Source organism: Bos javanicus, chromosome 27 (assembly GCF_032452875.1).
Source record: "Bos javanicus breed banteng chromosome 27, ARS-OSU_banteng_1.0, whole genome shotgun sequence".
NCBI lineage: Eukaryota > Metazoa > Chordata > Mammalia > Artiodactyla > Bovidae > Bos > Bos javanicus.
The window spans coordinates 31,077,444-31,098,362 of NC_083894.1; the positions used below are offsets into that span (position 1 = coordinate 31,077,444).

At 41.7% G+C, this 20,919-nt stretch overlaps 1 protein-coding gene across 1 annotated transcript in view; it reads left to right on the forward strand.

The window, feature by feature from the left end:
- UNC5D (unc-5 netrin receptor D) overlaps positions 1-20,919 on the forward strand; it is a 643,560-nt gene that overhangs the window by 359,607 nt on the left and 263,034 nt on the right. The window contains exon 3 of the mRNA XM_061404454.1: positions 15,248-15,391. Within this exon, the coding sequence (XP_061260438.1) occupies positions 15,248-15,391 (144 nt within the window). The remainder of the gene's footprint in view (positions 1-15,247; positions 15,392-20,919) is intronic.

Sequence of the window (20,919 nt, forward strand, 5' to 3'; positions counted from 1 at the left end):
GTATCTGCTTCAATATCTTTGGCCAACATGGTCTCCATTTTTTAATCCCAGAGAACTTTGATATCCTTTTTACTTACAGGTTTTCTTTCTTCACTGAACTAATGGGAAATGCATAGGACCTGGGAGTGTTGGGAGTCCACACAGAATCTTTTGTATTTCCAAATTGGAAGCAATAAGTCCTTTCAGTTGTTAAAGGCTGCAAACTGCCTTTGGTCTTTTCTGGTAATTTGGCCCCGTCATCTAACAGTTCAAATAAGAAGAAAAAGGATTGTGTGTTTTCATGCAATTTAGCTTGGAAAACCCAGAGCAAGAGTTCTTTCCTGCAAAAGGCACAATTTATTTGACATGAGTTACTGTGTTTGCACAGACATGGCTATACCTCTTAGTAATGTACACTTGTAGTTCTCTGCACAAGCCAAGCAATCCCCTTTCATTTGTTCTGCCTCATTTCATTTGGAAATATGGGAAGTCTTTTTCCTTTATTTTTCTTCAGTTAACATCTGGAGTTGAGAGGCAGTCCCAGTTCAGGCATCGTGCCCCTGAGAAAAGGGTGGATTGTTCCAATAACCCAGAAATTAAGAGTTTTAATATAATAAGCAAGTGTGTGTGCACACACACATACACAGAGAAGAACAATAACCAGGAAAACTCATCCTTGGCAAGCAGGATAATGTAGCCTGTGGGAAGCTTGAGTTATCAATAAGCTTAGCTACTTCTTTATTGTTCAATAAAAACGGAGTTCCCTTAACAAGCCTCCCTGGTTCTTATTCTGCCTTGGAGATATCGAACTCTAATGAGTGAAATAATGTGTATTTCAATGCATTATGGGAAAAGTCTCAACTCCAGTAAACTAATATTTTTCTTCTTAAAGAATATCATTTCAGGGATTTCACTGAGAGATTTCCTTCATAAAGAACTGGAGTCACTCTCTGGGGAGAAGAGGTTAATGGATTGTGTTGAGAAAAGGGAGAAGAACAGAAATAAAAATGTATTAAATCTTTAAAATTTATATCTAAGAACTTTGCTATGCCGGTGATGGGGATTTGGATATAGTATCTTCCAGAAAACCATTAATTTGAAGTTACCTTCAGTGTTCACAAATCACCAGGATACATTTGGGAAGCATATATTTGAGACCACAGAACACAGAAAAATCCATCTCTCAACTGTTCCATTGCCAGTTTGTTGGTTTAAAACTCACGTTTATAGAAACATTCTTCCACCCCACCCAGGTTTTATCCTGTTCATTACTCTGTTTCTCAGAGAGGACCCACCTATTCTAAAAAGGTGTTCGGGAAAATATTATGAATTCCTTCCCAAAATTTGTGACAGAACATGCAGACCTTGTCTTGTGTGTCTAATTTAAATCTGTCCTACCAAAAAAAAGCTGTTTAATATCATTTCATTCATAGCAGAGACAGAAGGCAGCTAACCATCTTATATAATTTAATGGCAAATCACGATATCAGCCCGATATTTGTTCTAAACCCTAAATTCTTAAGCAGTATCTTTGGACTTTTATAGTCTTTTCTGTTCATACAGCATTTAGAAGTGTGTTTCTTTATGCGAAGTGGGAATTATAAAGATATTTTAGAAACTGAGGATAGTCCTGTGGTTAAGAGTGTCAATATTAGTGCAGTATGACACCTACCATTTTTGAGATCTGTTTATCCATTTACAGACTTTCTTAAGGTAGGTATGTTGCTTAGTATCCTTTCACTTCAGCTTTGCCTTGTATAACATGGCAGTTATAATTGTATCTACTCTGGAAACTATAGTAGGGGTGGTAGAACCTAATGTGTGTGACATACTTAGCTCAAGGTCTGGTATATAGCAAATTCCCAGTCGAGGTTAGCCTTCAAAATGATAAATATAAAACTGCTAAAATTGTGTGTTATTTTATCTTTTCAGTTGTAAAACATTTCATTGTGTTTTACAGTATTACCAATGTTTAAATAGACGCAGTAGTAGTTTCTATGCTTCTAAAAACAAATAGAAAATTATGAACTTTTGCAGTTCCAAAAAGTGCTGGTATGTTGTTGTTCATTCACTAAGTCATGTCTGACTCTTTGCGACCCCATGAATCGCAGCACCTGAGGCTTCCCTGTCCTTAACCATCTCCCAGAGCTTGCTCACACTCATGTCCGTTGAGTCAGTGATGCCATCCAAGCATCTCATCCTCTGCCACCCTCTTCTCTTGTCCTCAATCTTTCCCAGCATCTGTATTATTAATAGGTAAAGAGTTGTCTTTCATGGAATGACATCTCATTTGCCTAGGATTCACTGCATTGATACACATTTTGTCTTGGTGATTCCCAGAGCCCCTGGTATCACCTAGGGAGATAGAATTGGTGGGATAATCTCAGGATGATTTACTACCAGGAAGTTGTTGTAGTGTCTGCAGGAATGAAAAGCCATTGACTGGGGCAACAGGGTTGGAAATCATGAGTGGGTTACCCACAAGCTGTGAGTGTGAGGTCTGAGTAAGTCATTCAGGGGTCCTGTCCTCTAAATAACTCTCCCTTCCCTACTCCTGCCTCTTAAGTTTCCCTTCTGTCTGTTATCAGACCACACTATCGAGTTAATTTACTTTCCTCTGCCAGACACCTCTGTGATGATTAATTCTAATCTCCGGTGAGGACGAAACTGGAGAGCTTGGGTGTATTCTTAGTTTCTGTACTTAAGACTGAACTTGCCATACTTCTGAGGGATACGTGGAGTGGTTATTATCCAGGGGAAACTAAAGAGTATTCATTAGGCATAGTGCACTTTCAAAGGAGGATTTTTTTTTTTTATCAAAATACATTTTAATCTTGTTGCTAGGATAAAGTGGCAAAAGACATTTAGCCCTAATTAAGCATCTGCCAGTAAAATGAAATATGGATCTACCTTTCAATTAGCTCCATTTAATTTGCTACTTTCAGTGTAGCATGTTGGCCTGAAGATGTGTAAGCTCCCTTAAGAAATGGAAGCACAGTTCCATCTAAAGGCTTCTTTGCATCTCAAAATTTTAAAACTTCAAATACGGATCAGATTCATGTGTCTTTACTAGAGCCTTGCCCTAGACCCTGAGCTAAATACTGGGCCTTCAGGTTGTAGGTAGAATGGCGCCCACCCTAGAAGCTTTTGGTGGTGCTATAGAGAGGTTAAAAGCTTATCTTGTGTGATCTTTGGCAACCTGTGCTTCTCCTCTTGTAGAATTTGTCACACTCCAACGTTCGGGCAGGTTGAAGTGTCTCCTGCTCTATCCACAGCTCCTTGAGAACGAGAATCTTCATCATTTGCTTTGTCACAGTATCTTCAGCGCCTGGCAAAGTAGCAAGCATATCTGAGGTCTCAGTACAATGTTTTAAAATAATGTATGTTGTCAACTGTGTCTTTGATCTTTTTCTTATGATACGGGACCTGCAGCAAAATAATAGGACTAGTAACACCATGGTTTTAAGATGATGGATATGATGACATTAATAGAAGTAAAGGGACATACAAATGATATAATGATTAGTCAAGAATGATATGTTCTTCAAAATTTGGGGAAGCTTACTGTTTGAGTCTACTTTCTGGGCTCTAAACCTTGGCTTCCTGTTGTTGTTCAGTCACCAATCATGTCCAATTCTGTGCATCCCCATGGATTACAGCATACCCTTCTTCCCTCTCCTTCACTGTCTCCTGGAGCGTGCTCAAATTCATGTCCATTGAATTGGTAATGGCATCTAACCATCTCTTTCTCTATCGCCCCCTTCTCCTCCTGCCCTCAATCTTTCCAGGCATCAAGGTGTTTTCCAAAGAGCTGGCTCTTCGAATCAGATGGCCAAAGTATTAGAGTTTCAGCATCAATCCTTCCAATGAATATTCAGGGTTGATTTCCTTTAGAATTGACTAGTTTGACCTCCTTGGGGCTCTCAAGAGTCTTCTCCAGCACCACAATTTGAAAGCATTCTTTGGCGCTCAGCTTTCCTTATGGTCCAGCTCTCACATCTGTACATGATTACTAGAAAAACCATAGCTTCCGCTACTTTTGTTGGCAGAATGACATCTCTGTTTTTAAATTTTAATTGATCCTTGCTGTCTAGGTTTGTCATAGCTTTCCTTCAAAGGAGCAAACGTCTTTTAATTTTATGGCTGCAGTCACTATCCACCATAGTGGATTCATTTTGGGGCCCCAAAAAATAAAATCTGTTGCTTCCACTTTTTTCCCCTTCTATTTGCCAGGAAGTGGTGGTACTAGGTACTAGATTCCATAATCTTATTTTTTCTAATGCTGAGTTTCAAGCCAGCTTCTTCACTCTCCTCTACTACCTGGACTGCTGCTGCTGCTAAGTTGCTTCAGTCGTGTCCAACTCTGTGCGACCCCATAGACGGAAGCCCACCAGGCTTCGCCGTCCCTGGGATTCTCCAGGCAACAACACTGGAGTGGGTTGCCATTTCCTTCTCCGATGCATGAAAGTGAAAAGTGAAAGTGAAGTCACTCAGTCATGTCTGATTCTTCTCGACCCCATGGACTGCAGCCCACCAGGCTCCTCCACCCATGGGATTTTCCAGGCAAGAGTACTGGAGTGGGTTGCCATTGCCTTCTCCGACTACCTGGACTAGTAAGAGACAAATGGGAAATGGCCCCTTGGATACATGGTGGATTCACTTCTTCAAGCGGAATGGGCTTTTTTCCCCTCTTCTTAGTAGACAGTGGAATGAGATGGGGCTGTGTCAGAGCAAAGTACACGCATCAGAGGGACTGAGGGATCTAAGGAGATGCTGGTCTGTTAAAGGAGGTTCGTGAATAAGAGGTGGTTGCTTCTCGTGGGCAGTTTGATTTTTTTTTTTTCTCTTGCCCTAAATTGAGCAAGATTCCATGCTACTCATGAAGTTGTATTAGAATAGTTCTTTGGAGCTTTATCTGTGGAAGCTAACTCAGTAGACTCATTCTCTGGGCTAATTCCCGATCATGAAACTGCTCAGTGTAGCAAACCAGGCCTGGACTAGGCATGACACGGGCTAGAACAGCCCAGGGAAATGGGCACGGAGATCACGCTGGAAAACAGTTCACCACAATCTAGTCGCAAGCCTCTTAACTACTTTTGTGTGGTTTGAAAATATTACAGGAGGAAGAGGGATTCTCCTTTTTTTCCCTTGAATCTGGTTATTTAGTTATCTGAGTATCCCACTACAGAGAACTTCCAAAGACTGAACATTCAGTTGTGGTGACATGTTTAGCCTCAGAGAACCATGTGAAACCCTCCCCATGCACCCATCCCCAGGTACATCTGAGAACTGGTTTGCAGAAAAAACCATGGCAGGATGGTATTGATGGGCTTCCTGAAAGTCTGATAATGATCAGAAGATGAAAAGCAGAGGGACAGCTGTTAGGTACTGGCTGCAGCTGGCATGGTGCTGAATGTTAAGTACTACTCTAGAACCCTTTTCTAAAGAACAAGTTAGGACTTAAGCTAGAGCCCTTTTGTTAAAAGTGGACCAGAAATAAATACTCTGTATCATCTTAGGGAAAAACTCAAATGGGCTTTTTGGTCAACCTGATAACGTTCAGCCTTTTTCTCTCTGTTTCCTCCTTTCTTCTAATATCTCTCTTCTCTGAACAGTGAAACATATACTTCAATTAGTTTGAAAATTCCCTAACTTTTATTCTCCCAACAGGATTAGACCTGCTAAGAGTAACTAGTGTTTCCTATCTGATAAATACGGGGATTATAGCAATAACTGCTGTCAGCATTTTTCTCATTTAAACAAATAACGGTGACACATGATGAAGCTCTGTGCAGCTCTGTTGTGTTTAGTACACGCGGAGCAATTACTCATCCGCTGCCAGCATTCGTCTCTCTACAACTAAACCATCCACAGCGTAGAAAGCTTATTAGCATTTCAGATCCATAGTCATATTTTTATCTTCTGTAAGACTCTCCTCCATAACAAAGGCTGATGGTTATAATTTGCACAATAATTTAAAGGGTTGGACTTTTCCGTGCCTATTAGAGTTGCACAAGTTATCAGGTACCAGGCTCGTCTTATTTATGACATGCCAGCTTCCATTTGCCTGGGATTTTTGTTCCCCTGTAGCACTTCCTCTGAACAAGTTAGCTGTCATCTCTTGAGATGGAGAAGTAGATGATGATCTCTACAACAGTATTCATTGAGGGGGGCTGGGGGGTGGGTAAAGGTGTCCCGAAATAGAGCTGCTTTCAACGAATGTTTCTCAGATGTGATTTCTCATGAATATATGTAAATGCACACATTTATACATGTATGTGTATACGTTTATTAATGCATGTACACACTGTGCTCAGTCGTGTCTGACTCTTTGTGATCCCATGGACTGTAGCCTGCTAAGCTCCTCTGTCCATGGGATTTCCCAGACAAGAATACTGCAGTGGGTTGCCGTTTCCTCCTCCAGGGGATCTTCTGGACCTGGGGATCAAACCTGCATCTCTTAGGTCTCCTGCATTGGCAGATGGATTCTTTACCTTTGCACCAACTGTGTGTGCGCTGTGCTTAGTCGCTCAGTCCTGTCCAACTCTCTGCAACCCCATGGACTGTCAGGCTCCTCTGTCCATGGGGATTCTCCAGGCAAGAATACTGGAGTGGGTTGCCACTGTCTCCTCCAGGCGATCTTCCCAACCCAGGGATCAAGCCCAGGTCTCCCTCATTGGAGGCAGATTCTTTACCATCTGAGCCACCAGGGAAGACCACACCACCCGGGAAGCACTTTATTAATGCATATATATATATATATATACACACATACATACATACATACATACACACACTATATCACTCAAAGAACAATAGTGAAGGTTTACGAGAGTATATATACTCTTCCCTGGTGGCTCAGATGGTAAAGTGTCTGCCTATAATGCAGGAGACCCGAGCTCAGTCCCTGGTTTGGGAAGATCTCCTGGAGAAGGAAATGGCAACCCATTCCAGTATTCTTGCCTGGAAAATCCCATGGATAGAGGAGCCTGGTAGGCTACAATCCATGGGGTTGCAAAGAGTCGGACATGACTGAGCGACTTCACTTCACTTCATGAGAGTATATACTATTTAAGTTTTTATTTTTATGAAATGTTTTTTGTTATGGTGGAGAAAAGTATAATGGAGACAAACTGCCATTTCCCACGGGTTTTCCTGGAGAGTATGGTTGACAAGGCTAAATACTTCACGTTAGAAGAAAAAGGCCTGGTATGGAGAGCACACTATACTTTGTGGGAGAGGGGAGGTTAGCTAATTCACTTGTGGCCTTCTTTTTTAATTTGAATACAGTTGTTTTACAATGTTGTTAGTTTCTGCTGTATAAGTGAGTCAGCCCTAAGTAGACATGTATCCCCTCTCTCGGGCCTCCCTCCCACTCCGCCCCCTCCCGCCCCTCCAAGGTCCTCGTAGAGAACCCAGCTGAGCTTCCAGTGTTATACAGCAGCTTACCACTAGCTGCCTATTGTACATGTGATAGTGTAAATGTGAAGATGCTACGCTCTCGATTCAGACCGCCCTCCCCTCACCCGCTGTGTTCACATGTCCATTATCTATATCTCTGCTTTGGAATTGGGCTCATTTGTACCATTTTTTCTAGGTTTCATATATATGGATTCATATACAGTATTTGTTTTTCTCTTTCTGACTTACTTCACACTATAGGACAGACTCTAGGTCCATCTATGTCTGTACAAATAACTCTCTTTCATTCCTTTTACTGGCTGAGTAATATTCCATTGTGCATATATGTACCACATCTTCTTTATCCATTCATCTGTCATCAGACACTTACATTGTTCCCATGTCCTAACTGTTATAAACAGTCCTTCAGTGAACACTGGGGGTACATGTGTCCTTTTGAATTATAGTTTCCTCAGGGTATTTCCCCACTTGTGCCAGTAGGATTGCTGACTCATATGGTAGTTTTATTTTTAGTTTTCCTAGAGGGGATGGCTTCACAAGACTAAAGACCTCATGTTAGAGGAAAAAAAAAAAAGCCTAAGCCAGAGAGATGCTATACTATTTTTTGGGGGGGAGGGGGTGGTGTGTAGATTGCAGAATTACTTATAGCTTTTTAGAGAAGGCTGACACACCAACACTACCTTCCAAAGCATACTGTGTTTAGAAATAGTTGGTTGATACTCATTCCACTTCTCCAAACCCACAGGGAGCCTCTTTGAAGGACTTGAAACCAAGGCACTGTAATGCTGAAATCATGACTTCAGCATTCCCCTTTCAGCTGCGGTTAGTCTGAATGAGAGGTTGCAAGACTTCCTGACATGAATGGGGTGAGATCAATATGACCTTCCCTGTGGGAGTCTGTGGCCAACTGTCTGTGCTTTCCAAAGCAAATGTATGGCTGTCCATGTGTAGTAACTGTGTTTATCAAGGTTTAGTATTTGATTCTCTGACATCTCAGGGTCTCGCTGACCTTCAAGGGACTGTCTTACCTAGGGATAGCTCATTCCTAGAGATGCAAATGACTCACCTGTAAGCACGTCCTTCATAAGCAAACCAACAGATACAGAGCTTTACCCCCAATATTCCTTTTATTAAACTCTTATTCTCCTGCCCTAACCTGGGACCAGGTACCAGACAAGTAGCAACAGCCATTCTCTCCCAGAGGCCACTGAAATGAAGCAAACTCACCAACTCTAAATCTTTTTACCTTGCCTCTCCAGTTCTTCCCAAGGAAACTGCAATAAAGTCTCTTTCCCATGTCTCCTGACCCCTCTGCCTCCTGACAGACCCTGGTGCTTCCCCGTGTAGCCCTGGGTGATGTACCTCCTGTTTCTAGGGATCTGTGAGTGTAAACTTACTCCATGTCTGACTGTCTTCCTCTGTCTCATTAAAACAGGCCCCAGGTACCCTTTAAGCACCACAGTGCCTAGGTTAACTCATAGCATGTTTTAAGGTTTGGATAGGAAATTCTCTGCTTTATAAACACGATGACGTTGAACCATTTTGAGATGCTGTTTATCTTCATTTGCAACCTAGAAGAAGCTGATGGGTTTAGATATTCTTAAAAGAAGAGAAAGTAAAAATAAGTGTGTGTGTAATACACATGCAAATATATATGTGTATATATATATATGTAAATATATATTTGTGTGTGTATATATACACACACAAATATATATTTGTATATACTTTGGGCTTCTCAGGTGACACAGTGGTAAAGAATCTGCCTGCCAATCCAGGAGACACAAGAGACACAGGTTCATCAGTGGGTTGCGAAGATCCCCTGGAGAAGGGAATGGTAACTCACTCCAGTATTCTTGCCTGGGAAATCCCATGGACAGAGAAGCCTGGCAGGCTAAAGTCTGTGGTGTTGCAAAGAGTCAGACATGAGTAAGCACACCCACACGATGATGATATATAATTTGTGTGTGTGTGTATTTCTCTCTCTCTCTCTTTACTTATATATATGTAGGGCTTCCCTGGTAGCACAGTTGGTAAAAAATCCAGACATTTCTCCAAAGAAGACATACAGATGGCTAACAAACACATGAAAAGATGCTCAACATCACTCATTATCAGAGAAATGCAAATCAAAACCACAATGATGTACCATTTCACGCCAGTCAGAATGGCTGCTATCCAAAAGTCTATAAGCAATAAATGCTGGAGAGGGTGTGGAGAAAAGGGAACCCTCTTACACTGTTGGTGGGGATGCAAACTAGTCCAGCCATTATGGAGAACAGTGTGGAGATTGCTTAAAAAACTGGAAATAGAACTGCCATATGACCCAGCAATCCCACTGCTGGGCATACACACTGAGGAAACCAGGATTGAAAGAGACACGTGTACCCCAATGTTCATCACAGCACTGTTTATAATAGCCGGGACATGGAAGCAACCTAGATGTCCATCGGCAGACGAATGCATAAGAAAGCCATGGTACATATACACAATGGAATATTGCTCAGCCGTTAAAAAGAATACATTTGAATCAGTTCTAATGAAGTGTCTGACTGGAGCCTATTATACAGAGTGAAATAAGCCAGAAAGAAGAACACCAATACAGTATACTAACACATATATATGGAATTTAGAAAGAAGGTAACAATAAACCTGTATGTGAGACAGCAAAAGAGACACAGATGTATTGAACAGTCTTTTGGACTCTGTGGGAGAGGGCAAGGGCAGGATGATATGGGAGAATGGCATTGAAACATGTAAATTATTATATGTGAAATGAATCGCCAGTCCAGGTTCGATGCATGATACAGGATGCTCGGGGCTGGTGCACTGGCATGACCCAGAGGGATGGGATGGGGAGGGAGGTGGGAGAGGAGTGTAGGTTGGGGAACACATGTACACCCGTGGTGGATTCATGTCAATGTATGGCAAAACCAATACAATATTGTAAAATAAATTAATTAACTAAAAAAAAAAAAAAATCCACCTGCAATGCAGAAGACTCCGATTCGATTCCTGGGTCAGAAAGATCTGCTGGAGAGGGGATAAGCTACCCACTCCAGTATTCTTGGGCTTCCCTTGTGGCTAAGCTGGTAAAAAATCCTACTAAAATGCGGAAGACCTGGGTATATATATTCCTTTTTAGCCTGAACAGATTTTTGACTCACTGAATGCTTCTTCAGCGAGAGCTGATTGCCAAATGTCTTGTCTCTAAGTCTCCTTACTCGATGACAGGGGAACTCAGGCATATCAATTACCCCACCTTATACCTGGATGCACTGATTTAACAACAGAATGATCTCTGTTCATTTCCAAGGCAAACCATTCAATATCACAGTAATCCAAGCCTATGCCCCAACCAGTAACGCTGAAGAAGCTGCAGTTCAATGGTTCTATGAAGACCTACAAGACCTTTTAAAACTAACACCCAAAAAAGATGTCTTTTCATTATAGGGGACTGGAATGCCAAAGTAGGAAGTCAAGAAACACCTAGAGTAACAGGTAAATTTGGCCTTGGAGTATGTAATGAAGCAGGGCAAAGGCTAATAGAGTTTTGCCAAGAGAACACACTGGTCATAACAAACACCCTCTTCCAACAACACGAGTGAAGACTCTATACATGGACATCACCAGATGGTCAACACCAAAATCAGATTGATTATATTCTTTGCAGCCAAAGATGCAGAAGCTCTATACAGTCAGCAAAAACAAGACTGGGAGCTGACTGTGGCTCAGACGATGAACTCCTTATTACCAAATTCAGACTTAAATTGAAGAAAGTAGGGAAAACCACTAGACCATTCAGGTATGACCTAAATCAAATCCCTTATGATTATACAGTGGAAGTGAGAAATAGATTTAAGGCACTAGATCTGATACACAGAGTGCCTGATGAACTATGGATGGAGGTTTGTGACATTGTACACGAGACAGGGATCAAGACCATCCCCATGGAAAAGAAATGCAAAAAAGCAAAATGGCTGTCTGGGGAGGCCTTACAAATAGCTGTGAAAAGAAGAGAAGCGAAAAGCAAAGGAGAAAAGGAAAGATATACTCATCTGAATGCAGAGTTCCAAAGAATAGCAAGGAGAGATAAGAAAGCCTTCCTCAGTGATCAATGCAAAGAAATAGAGGAAAACAACAGAATGGGAAAGACTAGAGATCTCTTCAAGAAAATTGGAGATGCCAAGGGTACATTTCATGCAAAGATGAGCTCAATAAAGGACAGAAATGGTATGGACCTAACAGAAGCAGAAGATATTAAGAAGAGGTGGCAACAATACACAGAAGAACTGTACAAAAACGATCTTCACAACCAAGATAATCATGATGGTGTGATCACTCACCTAGAGCCAGACATCCTGGAATGTGAAGTCAAGTGGGCCTTAGAAAGCCATCACTACGAACAAACCTAATGGAGGTGATGGAATTCCAGTTGAGCTATTCCAAATCCTGAAAGATGATGCTGTGAAAGTGCTGCCGTCAGTAGGCCAGCAAATTTGGAAAACTCAGCAGTGGCCGCAGGACTGGAAAAGTTCAGCTTTGATTCCAATCCCAAAGAAAGGAAATGCCAAAGAATGCTCAAACTACAGCACAATTGCACTCATCTCACATGCTATTAAAGTAAAGCTCAAAATTCTCCAAGCCAGCCTTCAGCAATACATGAACCATGAACTTCCAGATGTTCAAGCTGGTTTTAGAAAAGGCAGAGGAACCAGAGATCAAATTGCCAACATCCGCTGGATCATCGAAAAAGCAAGAGAGTTCTGAAAAACATCTATTTCTGCTTTATTGACCATGCCAAAGCCTTTGACTGTGTGGATCACAAGAAACTGTGGAAAATTCTGAAAGAGATGGGAATACCAGACCACCTGACCTGCCTCTTGAGAAACATATATGCAGGTCAGGAAGCAACAGTTAGAACTGGACATGGAACAACAGACTGGTTCAAATCGGGAAAGGAGTAAGTCAAGGCTGTATATTGTCACCCTGCTTATTTAACTTATATGCAGAGTACATCATGAGAAACTCTGGGCTGGAAGAAGCACAAGCTGGACTCAAGATTGCCGGGAAAAATATCAATAACCTCAGATATGCAGATGACACCACCCTTATGGCAGAAAGTGAAGAGGAACTAAAAAGCCTCTGGATGAAAGTGAAAGAGGAGAGTGAAAAAGTTGGCTTAAAGCTCAACATTCAGAAAACTAAGATCATGGCATCTGGTCCCATCACTTTATGGGAAATAGATGGGGAAACAGTGGAAACAGTGTCAGACTTTATTTTTCTGGGCTCCAAAATCACTGCAGATGGTGACTGCAGCCATGAAATTAAAAGACGCTTACTCCTTGGAAGGAAAGTTATGACCAACCTAGATAGCATATTGAAAAGCAGAGACATTACTTTGCCAACAAAGGTCCATCTAGTCAAGGCTATGGTTTTTCCAGTGGTCATGTATGGATGTGAGAGTTGGACTGTGAAGAAAGCTGAGCGCTGAAGAATTGATGCTTTTGAACTGTGGTGTTGGAGAAGACTCTTGAGAGTCCCTTGGACTGCAAGGAGATCCAACCAGTCCATTCTGAAGGACATCAGCCCTGGGATGTCTTTGGAAGGAATGATGCTAAAGCTGAAACTCCAGTACTTTGGCCACCTCATGCAAAGAATTGACTCATTGGAAAAGACTCTGATGCTGGGACGGATTGGGGGCAAGAGGAGAAGGGGACGACAGAGGATGAGATGGCTGGATGGCATCACTGACTCCATGGACCTGAGTCTGAGTGAACTCCAGGAGTTGCTGATGGACAGGGAGGCCTGGTGTGCTGAGATTCATGGGGTCACAGAGTCGGACACAATTGAGCAACTGATCTGAACTGAACTGAACTGAAATCTTTCCTGTTCGATGTAGGAGATGGCTTTCTGGACTTAAATCTCTGATAAGGTAAAAGGTGTGCTTCTGTGCCCTGTGCAGAGATGTGAATGATCAACTGTCCTCAAGATGATTTTCTATGCGTGGTACCTCCCAGAAACTCAGAAAGTCTCACTCAAATTGTTTACATGCTGATTGATGTGACCCTAAAGTGCTGTCATCACACACTATAAATAACATGTCATTGGTTGAACGGAAGGCAGTGTTTCCCCAGACTGAGTATTTCACCTCATTCTTGTTCTTTAAATCCTACCAGCACCCAGGGTATGATCAAATTCTACCTCCTGTACCAAGAGTCCCTGGCTCCTTTAGACTAACTGTTCCCATGGTTCTGTCCCCCGAATTCCTTTTGAACATAAGGAAAAAGCCTAGTTATGCACCCAAATTTTCTTTAAATATACCATGCATCAGTCTTATTTCCATAATTAAGTGTAAGTACCTGAAATACGAGGACTGAGTTGAATTTGAATGAGGGGCCTGTGCAGAGTCCTCATTTGGGTCAAATCCTGGATCTTCCATTTATAGACTGTGTAATTGCAGACAAATGACTCTCTGGTCTGCAAAGTGAGGCTTCAGCAGCCGCAGCTCTGTCAGTGCACTGCGGAAACATAAAGAGTGAACAGATGAAAGGCTTATAGTGATGCTGGGCACTTAGGCAGGATTCAGTAAGCTCTTTTTTCTCCCATGCGGCCTATACCAGGGCAGAGCACAGGCTTGGCAAATGCCACTGGCTACAGAAAGCATGCTGACTCTAAAGGCTGCTCTCCTGCTCGTAATGGTTTACCTGATGCTAGTGAAGAAGGTGTCCTTTTCCCCTCAGCACTTCATGCAAGGTGGCTGTCCTTCCCCAAAAAAAGAAAGGCTGATAGTCCTTGGATAGAGGTTTGAAAGAAATTCACACTCCCAATAAACTGAACCAGGCAAACGTTTTGACTATTAGATGGAGAATACAAAGATACAGTAATGAAAAAAGGACAAGGTCAAGGTCTTAGTTTATCCCATTTCCTGAATGTAGTCTTCACCTCTTTTTCTATAAAAGCTTCTCTTTTAATTTGCCTCCTCATTCCATTGCACCAAGAACCTTTCTTCCTGGGTTCTCAAGCATTCAAGATCAACTTATTTCAGCTTGTCTACATCCCTTGTGTTGTCTGGAGTTTTTGGCTTTTCCTTGGTTTCCTGGACTCTTCACCATGCATAACCTCTGTCCCCTCCTTATTCTAAGCTGCATGGTGACAGTGACCCTCTCCTGCCATACCCAGAGGTGGGGGCGTTTAGAACCACCTGGAACTGTGTTTTGGGATTGGTTTGTTGAGACCTCTTTAGTCTCTAGAATCCCAGCAATTAATTCGGGGCCACATTCTTCATGGTAGATTTTACATCAAGAAAGACAGAGGGGAAAGGGGAGAAGAACTTGGGAGATTGGGATTGATATTTGCATACTCCTGTATATAAAATAGGTAACTAGTCAGAACTTACTATATAGCACAGGGAACTCTGTTCAGTACTCTGTAATGACCTATGTGGGAATAGAATCTGAAAAAGAGTGGATGTATGTATATGTATAACTGATTCAGTTTGCTGTGTACCTGGAACAAACACAACATTGTAAGTCAACTACATGCTATTAAAAAAAAAAAGAATGTTTATAAGAGCTGGGAAAAAAAAGAAAGCATGGTGTCAAGGGAGTGTGAAAACGATTCTGTTGTATGGGAACCACATTGGTTAATATTTTACACTTGTTCTTTTCAGCCTACTCAGCTGTTGGAATTTAATTAGCAGTAATATATTATTGTCAAAGTAATTAAAACCTCGCCTTGATTAAAAACAGAATGGTTTTAATTAACAGGAAGAGGTTGGGCTGGCCTTAACTTTCTCTTTGAGGAATACACCGGCCTCAGTGGATTGGCTCTGTCTCCTCTGCAGGCTTGAAGGTCCGGGAGGTGTTTATCAACGTCACCAGGCAGCAGGTGGAGGACTTCCACGGGCCCGAGGACTACTGGTGCCAGTGTGTGGCGTGGAGCCACCTGGGGACCTCCAAGAGCAGAAAGGCCTCCGTGCGCATCGCCTGTGAGTATATTCAGGGTGCCCTCTTGTCCTGTAGCGGCACAGACTAGCCTTTCATAGAGGGGCTTGGGACAGGCCAGGTGCTTCTAACTGGGGAGATGAGGGGACGGCAAGAAACCATGAGAATTCTCTCCACCTCTAATCAGTCCTGTCTTTTAAAATTGTGTTTTTAATGTTTGAGAATTCCCTCTGGTAGACAATCAGCAAATGAGCTGGGCTCAGAGATTCTGCCTAGATTGTTAAAATGCAGGTGCCTCCACAATACCAGAAGAAATGGTTTTCCCCCCAAAAAAGAAAAGAAAAACCCACGCAAATGGATTCTGCTCTTCATCATCAGTGGCACAGTTCAGGGGGCATTGATGGGAAATGTTGAGCAGTGACTGTTTACTATACTTTGCCAGCAAATCTGCAAAAATAAGACATTAAAGATTAAGGGAGCTTTATAGCCTCCTGTTAAACCTCTTTCCTCTGAATCTTAAAACATGGAAATGGGTTTTAAAAGTGCATTTGTTTGACCCAAGTAGGACTGACAAAAAGGCTCTTGAAGAAAAAAAAAAAAAAGGGATTGCCTTTCAGAAGAGCCTAACATTTCTTCATCACGTTTTAGCATCAGTGTTTTTATCATCTCAAACATGTTTAGAAATACACAAATTTCCTTTCTCTTCCTTAAATGTCGTCATCCCTTCCACCCCAATGAGTCTGCATGAAATCTCCTGTGCCAAGGAGTGTAAAAGCCCACCCCTGCTGCTGCTGCTGCTAAGTCGCCTCAGTCGTGACCGACTCTGTGCGAGCCCATAGATGGCAGCCCACCAGGCTCCCCCGTCCCTGGGATTCTCCAGGCAAGAACACTGGAGTGGGTTGCCATTTCCTTCTCCAATGCATGAAAGTGAAAAGTGAAAGTGAAGTCACACAGTCCTGTCTGACTCCTAGCGACCCCATGGACTGCAGCCTACCAGGCTCCTCCATCCATGGGATTTGCCAGGCAATAGTACTGGAGTGGGGTGCCATTGCCTTCTCCGCCCACCCCACAGCCCCTCAAAAGAAGAGGCCAGAGATGGTTACTGTTGTTATTATATTAATACCTTTTTGAATGCTTCTTTTGAGAGTGCCGTGAAGAATATAGGTTAAGGGCCATTTATCTGAGGACTCAAGGAGTTCTTCGTAGCAAATGTGGATGGTTTGGGGATTGAGAATAAGAATAAATTGTGTGTTGAAGAGACATTTCGGTTTCTGGGGAAATGAAATCTCCCTCTCAGCACAGGCCCATCCCCTTCACTGTCCTCACACTTTGGGAAGCTCTTGGCTGCATGTTGACTGGGCCCTAGGAGGCCAAGGAGGAGGTCATCTTGTAAGCTGTGCTCTTTGATGTAAGAGCCGTGGGAAACATGTTCCCTGTACCTGTAGTTGTTTTAGCCCACAAATAACTTTATGACTGGTCAGCTGAGACAGGGAATGTTTGATTTTATTCTTCCTTAAGACGCCCAGCTCTGTGCTCCTAGCGTGGCCTTGGTCAGCCTTGCCAAGGTATTTGACCCTAGTCAGGGTGAAGCAGATTATCCTTTAGACCCCAAAGAGAGGAAAAGGAAAACTGTTTAGGGAGTTTCAACACAAGCTCCCTCTATTTCCTTTGTCTTTTCCACATCACTTGCCCCCTTCTTTTTACTACTATCTCTTGAGCCCACATGTATGCTATCCTATATATAGCATCTCATGAATCTGTCCATCTCCAAACTCTCACTTCCATAGTTGCTCATTCATTCCTGGCAATTACGTGGCTGCTAGAAACCTCCAAAGGTTCCCCCCATCCTTAGAAAATTTGGCAGAAAATGGCTCAAACCCATCTTTTGTTAACTTCCACAACCTTTGATTGTATACACTGTACTCCATCCTTCTAAACACATTGACCTTCTGCGCATCACCCTCACTTCTCAGACATGTGCCTTTGCTCCGAGAGTTTCCTATTTCAGGAGTGTGTATCCTGGTGGCTGAGAACCCAGATACTGGGGTCCTGTTGGTTCCCAGTTAGTAAGTCCACCGCTTAGTGTTGTGATGGGGGCCAAGTGATTCTTCTCTTTGCATCTAATGTTATGATAAAAGGGTGCTGATTTGGTAGAGTTATTATAAGAGTTAGAGGTATTGATTACTATAGTGTCTAAAATCATACCTCACACAGAGTTAACGCTTATCGATCATCAGTTATTATGACATATTTGATCCTCTGTATCTCCAGCATCATTAGCCAGTGTGTTAATACTTAAACTAATTGAACTGAGTTACATTTCTGGTGCCTTAGTAATTTTTCTGTGGGTTATGGCTATGTAGACTCTAAAACTTCATTTGAGGCTACCCTAAAGTATCCAGTTCTCAAAAGTGGGATAGAATTTAAGAAATGTTTAAAAAATGGAAAACACTGTTCTTTTCACTGCCTACTTTTTAGAGTCAGCTGATACTTTTGCGATAATAATCTTGCAAATCTCTTTAGGGATTAAAAAACCATTTGGTCATTCTTGTACAGGATATGCACATATGACTATAATAAAGGTGACTTTTAAGTAAAAAAGAATATCTTTAAAGCCCATGTTATGCAGTTAGCTTAATATAATCTCTAATATTTAAACATATTTTTAATCTCTTCCTATGTAACAAGTGACAGATTCTTTCATTTATTTAAAATTATTTATGCAAGTCAAGACATGATTTATCATTAAATATTGCATTTGACTTGGGAACCAGTGTACAGTAAAATATAAATCGAAACTTAACCATGTTTAATGGCATCAAAAGTGGAGGGAAAAAACTGCCTTTAGGACCTTGCTTAGAATTCTTTTGATTTACTTGCAGAAGGGTTAAAAAAAAATAAAAAAAGACAGTTCTTATTTTTTTTATAACTTTCATGTTTTGTTGAAATAAGGGATTTCTGCCTGCTATTTGCAAGCATTTCCCAGCAAATAACATATTGCACATGAGAATAGTTTTTATTCCCAATAAATGAAAAGCCAAATTGGATATAATTGTCACTATATTTTTTCTTTTTAAGATTGGTTTTTGAAGTGCTAAAGGCCTCTTCATGTGCTCAATAAAGATTTTGATATATGAATCTAGCTTATGAATCTGATGACAACTGTCTTGAGGGGACTTTGCAAAATTAGGATCATTTTTGTATGATTCATTAAACTATTGTAGTTCAACATCAGAACTTCTTATGCTTCCTGCATTTAACCAATGATCCATTAAAAATTTAGCAGTTTCAAAACTGCAGTGGGCAAAACCTTCGTGGCATCTGAACCATTCAACTGAGAGATGTCTTGTCATGATCACATTAGCTTATCTCTATAAAAACACCAGGAAGCTTGCCGGCATGCTATCACTTAGAGATCATCTGATTTTCAAGGGAAAAAATGCAGACACTATTATTTTATTCCTGTCACTTATATTTTCATTGAAATGGTCCCACCTGGGAATCAGTTAACTATGCAGATTCCTGGCTTCTACCCCAGACCCGAGGAAGGACCAGGGAAGCTGTGTTTGTATGAGGTTATCCAAGTGATTCTATGATTGTATAATCTTGGGACAGTGTACCCGGGAACAGGGCTTCTCAAACTTTAAACATGCATGCAAATCAGCTGATTTCCTGTTAAAATGTAGATGATTCAGTTAAGAGGATTCAGTATGTCCAGTCCAAGGTCTGAGATTCTGCCGTTTCTAAGAGTTCCCCGATCATGCCGATATTGCCAGTTGGTCTGTGGACCCTACTTTGAGTGGGAAGACCCTAAAACCTAGAACACCTTAGGAAGCACTGTTTAGGAAGTAGTTGGCACTTAATAGCTGAGAAAATGACATTCAGAAAAAGGTTAGATGGCACAGGTCTTCCAGCAAATAGATGGAAGACATGGAACCAGATCTTAAATCCATCCATTCATCCTTCTGAGTGTTCTTGCTACTAAGCCCAGTTGATTGCATTCTTCTGTTAAATGGGAATTTGAGAACCATCATACAGAAAAACAAGTTCATGTACATGTAAGTGTTTCCTTGAGGGAAGCAGTGATTGCTTTCTTTCTGTTTCTGAAAAATTGAGTTCTTCCATGTGGTCATATTTTATATATACATACACACACATATATCATACATACACACACCTATATATAATACATATATGTGTGTATATATATGCACATGGGCTTCTCTGTTGTCTCAGTGATAAACCATACAATGCAGGAGACTCAGGTTCAACCCTTAGGTCAGGAAGATCCTCTGGAGAAGGAAATGGCAACCCCCTCCAGTATTTTTGCCTGGGAAATCCTGTGGACAGAGGAGCCTGACAGCCTACAATCCATGGGACCATGAAGAGTCCAACATGACTGAGTGGTTTAACAACAATATATGCACACATGTAATCCATATGTAGGCTTCCCTGGTGGCTCAGATGGCAAAGAATCTGCCTAGAGTACAAGAGGCCCAGGTTTGATCCCTGGGTCAGGAAGATCCCCTGGCGAAGGGAATGACAACCCGTGCCAGTATTCTTGCCTAGAGAATTCCATGGACAGAGGACCCTGGTGGGCTACAGTCCATGGGGTCTCGAAGAGTCAGACACAATTGAACAACTAACACACACACAATATATATATGTATAATACATATATTTATCCATTATGTTATTATATAGAAATGTATTATATATATGTGTATATATAGTTACATAAAATCATGAGCTATTCCTTAGTGGCCAAAAAGATTGGTACAGATTTTGTTTTAGTAGCTGAAGTGCCCGTTGTCTTAAACCATTGCATTTCCCTTCATCGTTCCACCCCATGTCAGAGAGATGCTGGCTGTCCATCCAGCTGCCTAGGGCTGGAAGTAGCTGAAGCTCCATTTCAAAGTGTTTTTCTAAAGGTAAATAAATAAATACAGCCCAGCCACGTTCTGCCCCCCAAGTTGGCAGAAGTCCATCTCCAGGGAGCATCTCCCATGGGCCTCCTCTCGTTTGTCTGACTCAGTCGAGCTGGAGGTAGTCGGACCGCGGTGGCATCTGTTACTTCTGCTGCTGGACGATTGTCAAAACGAGGAATATTCAATTATTCACAGTTGTTTATTTTCATGGGTGAGCATTTGGCCACTTAGCTATTGCTCTTCCTTCCCGTTTTTCTTCCTCCTCTTCATCTGCTTTCAACATGTTTGGCACCTGTTATTAACCCTTTGGTCAGGCGAACTCTTCTTGACACCTGAACTTCTTCTGCCATATGGGAATTGGGGGTTGAGAGAAACATTGGCCTGTTCCAGTCACATAGCAAGTTGGCGGCTTGAGATAAATTGAAGCAGGAACCCATTGCTGATTATTTTTTAAAAGAGGAATCTATAAAATATGGATCCTGAATATAACTTTAATAGCTTATTGGAGACACTCCTCCTAAAATATCTATGCAGTTGTGCCAAGAATGAGTGAAAAACTTAGAGAATCTCTTTTAAAAGCTATGAAACTCCTTACCTCATTTCACAGCCCTGTAACAAGAACAGTATTGTTTTTTATTTGCTTT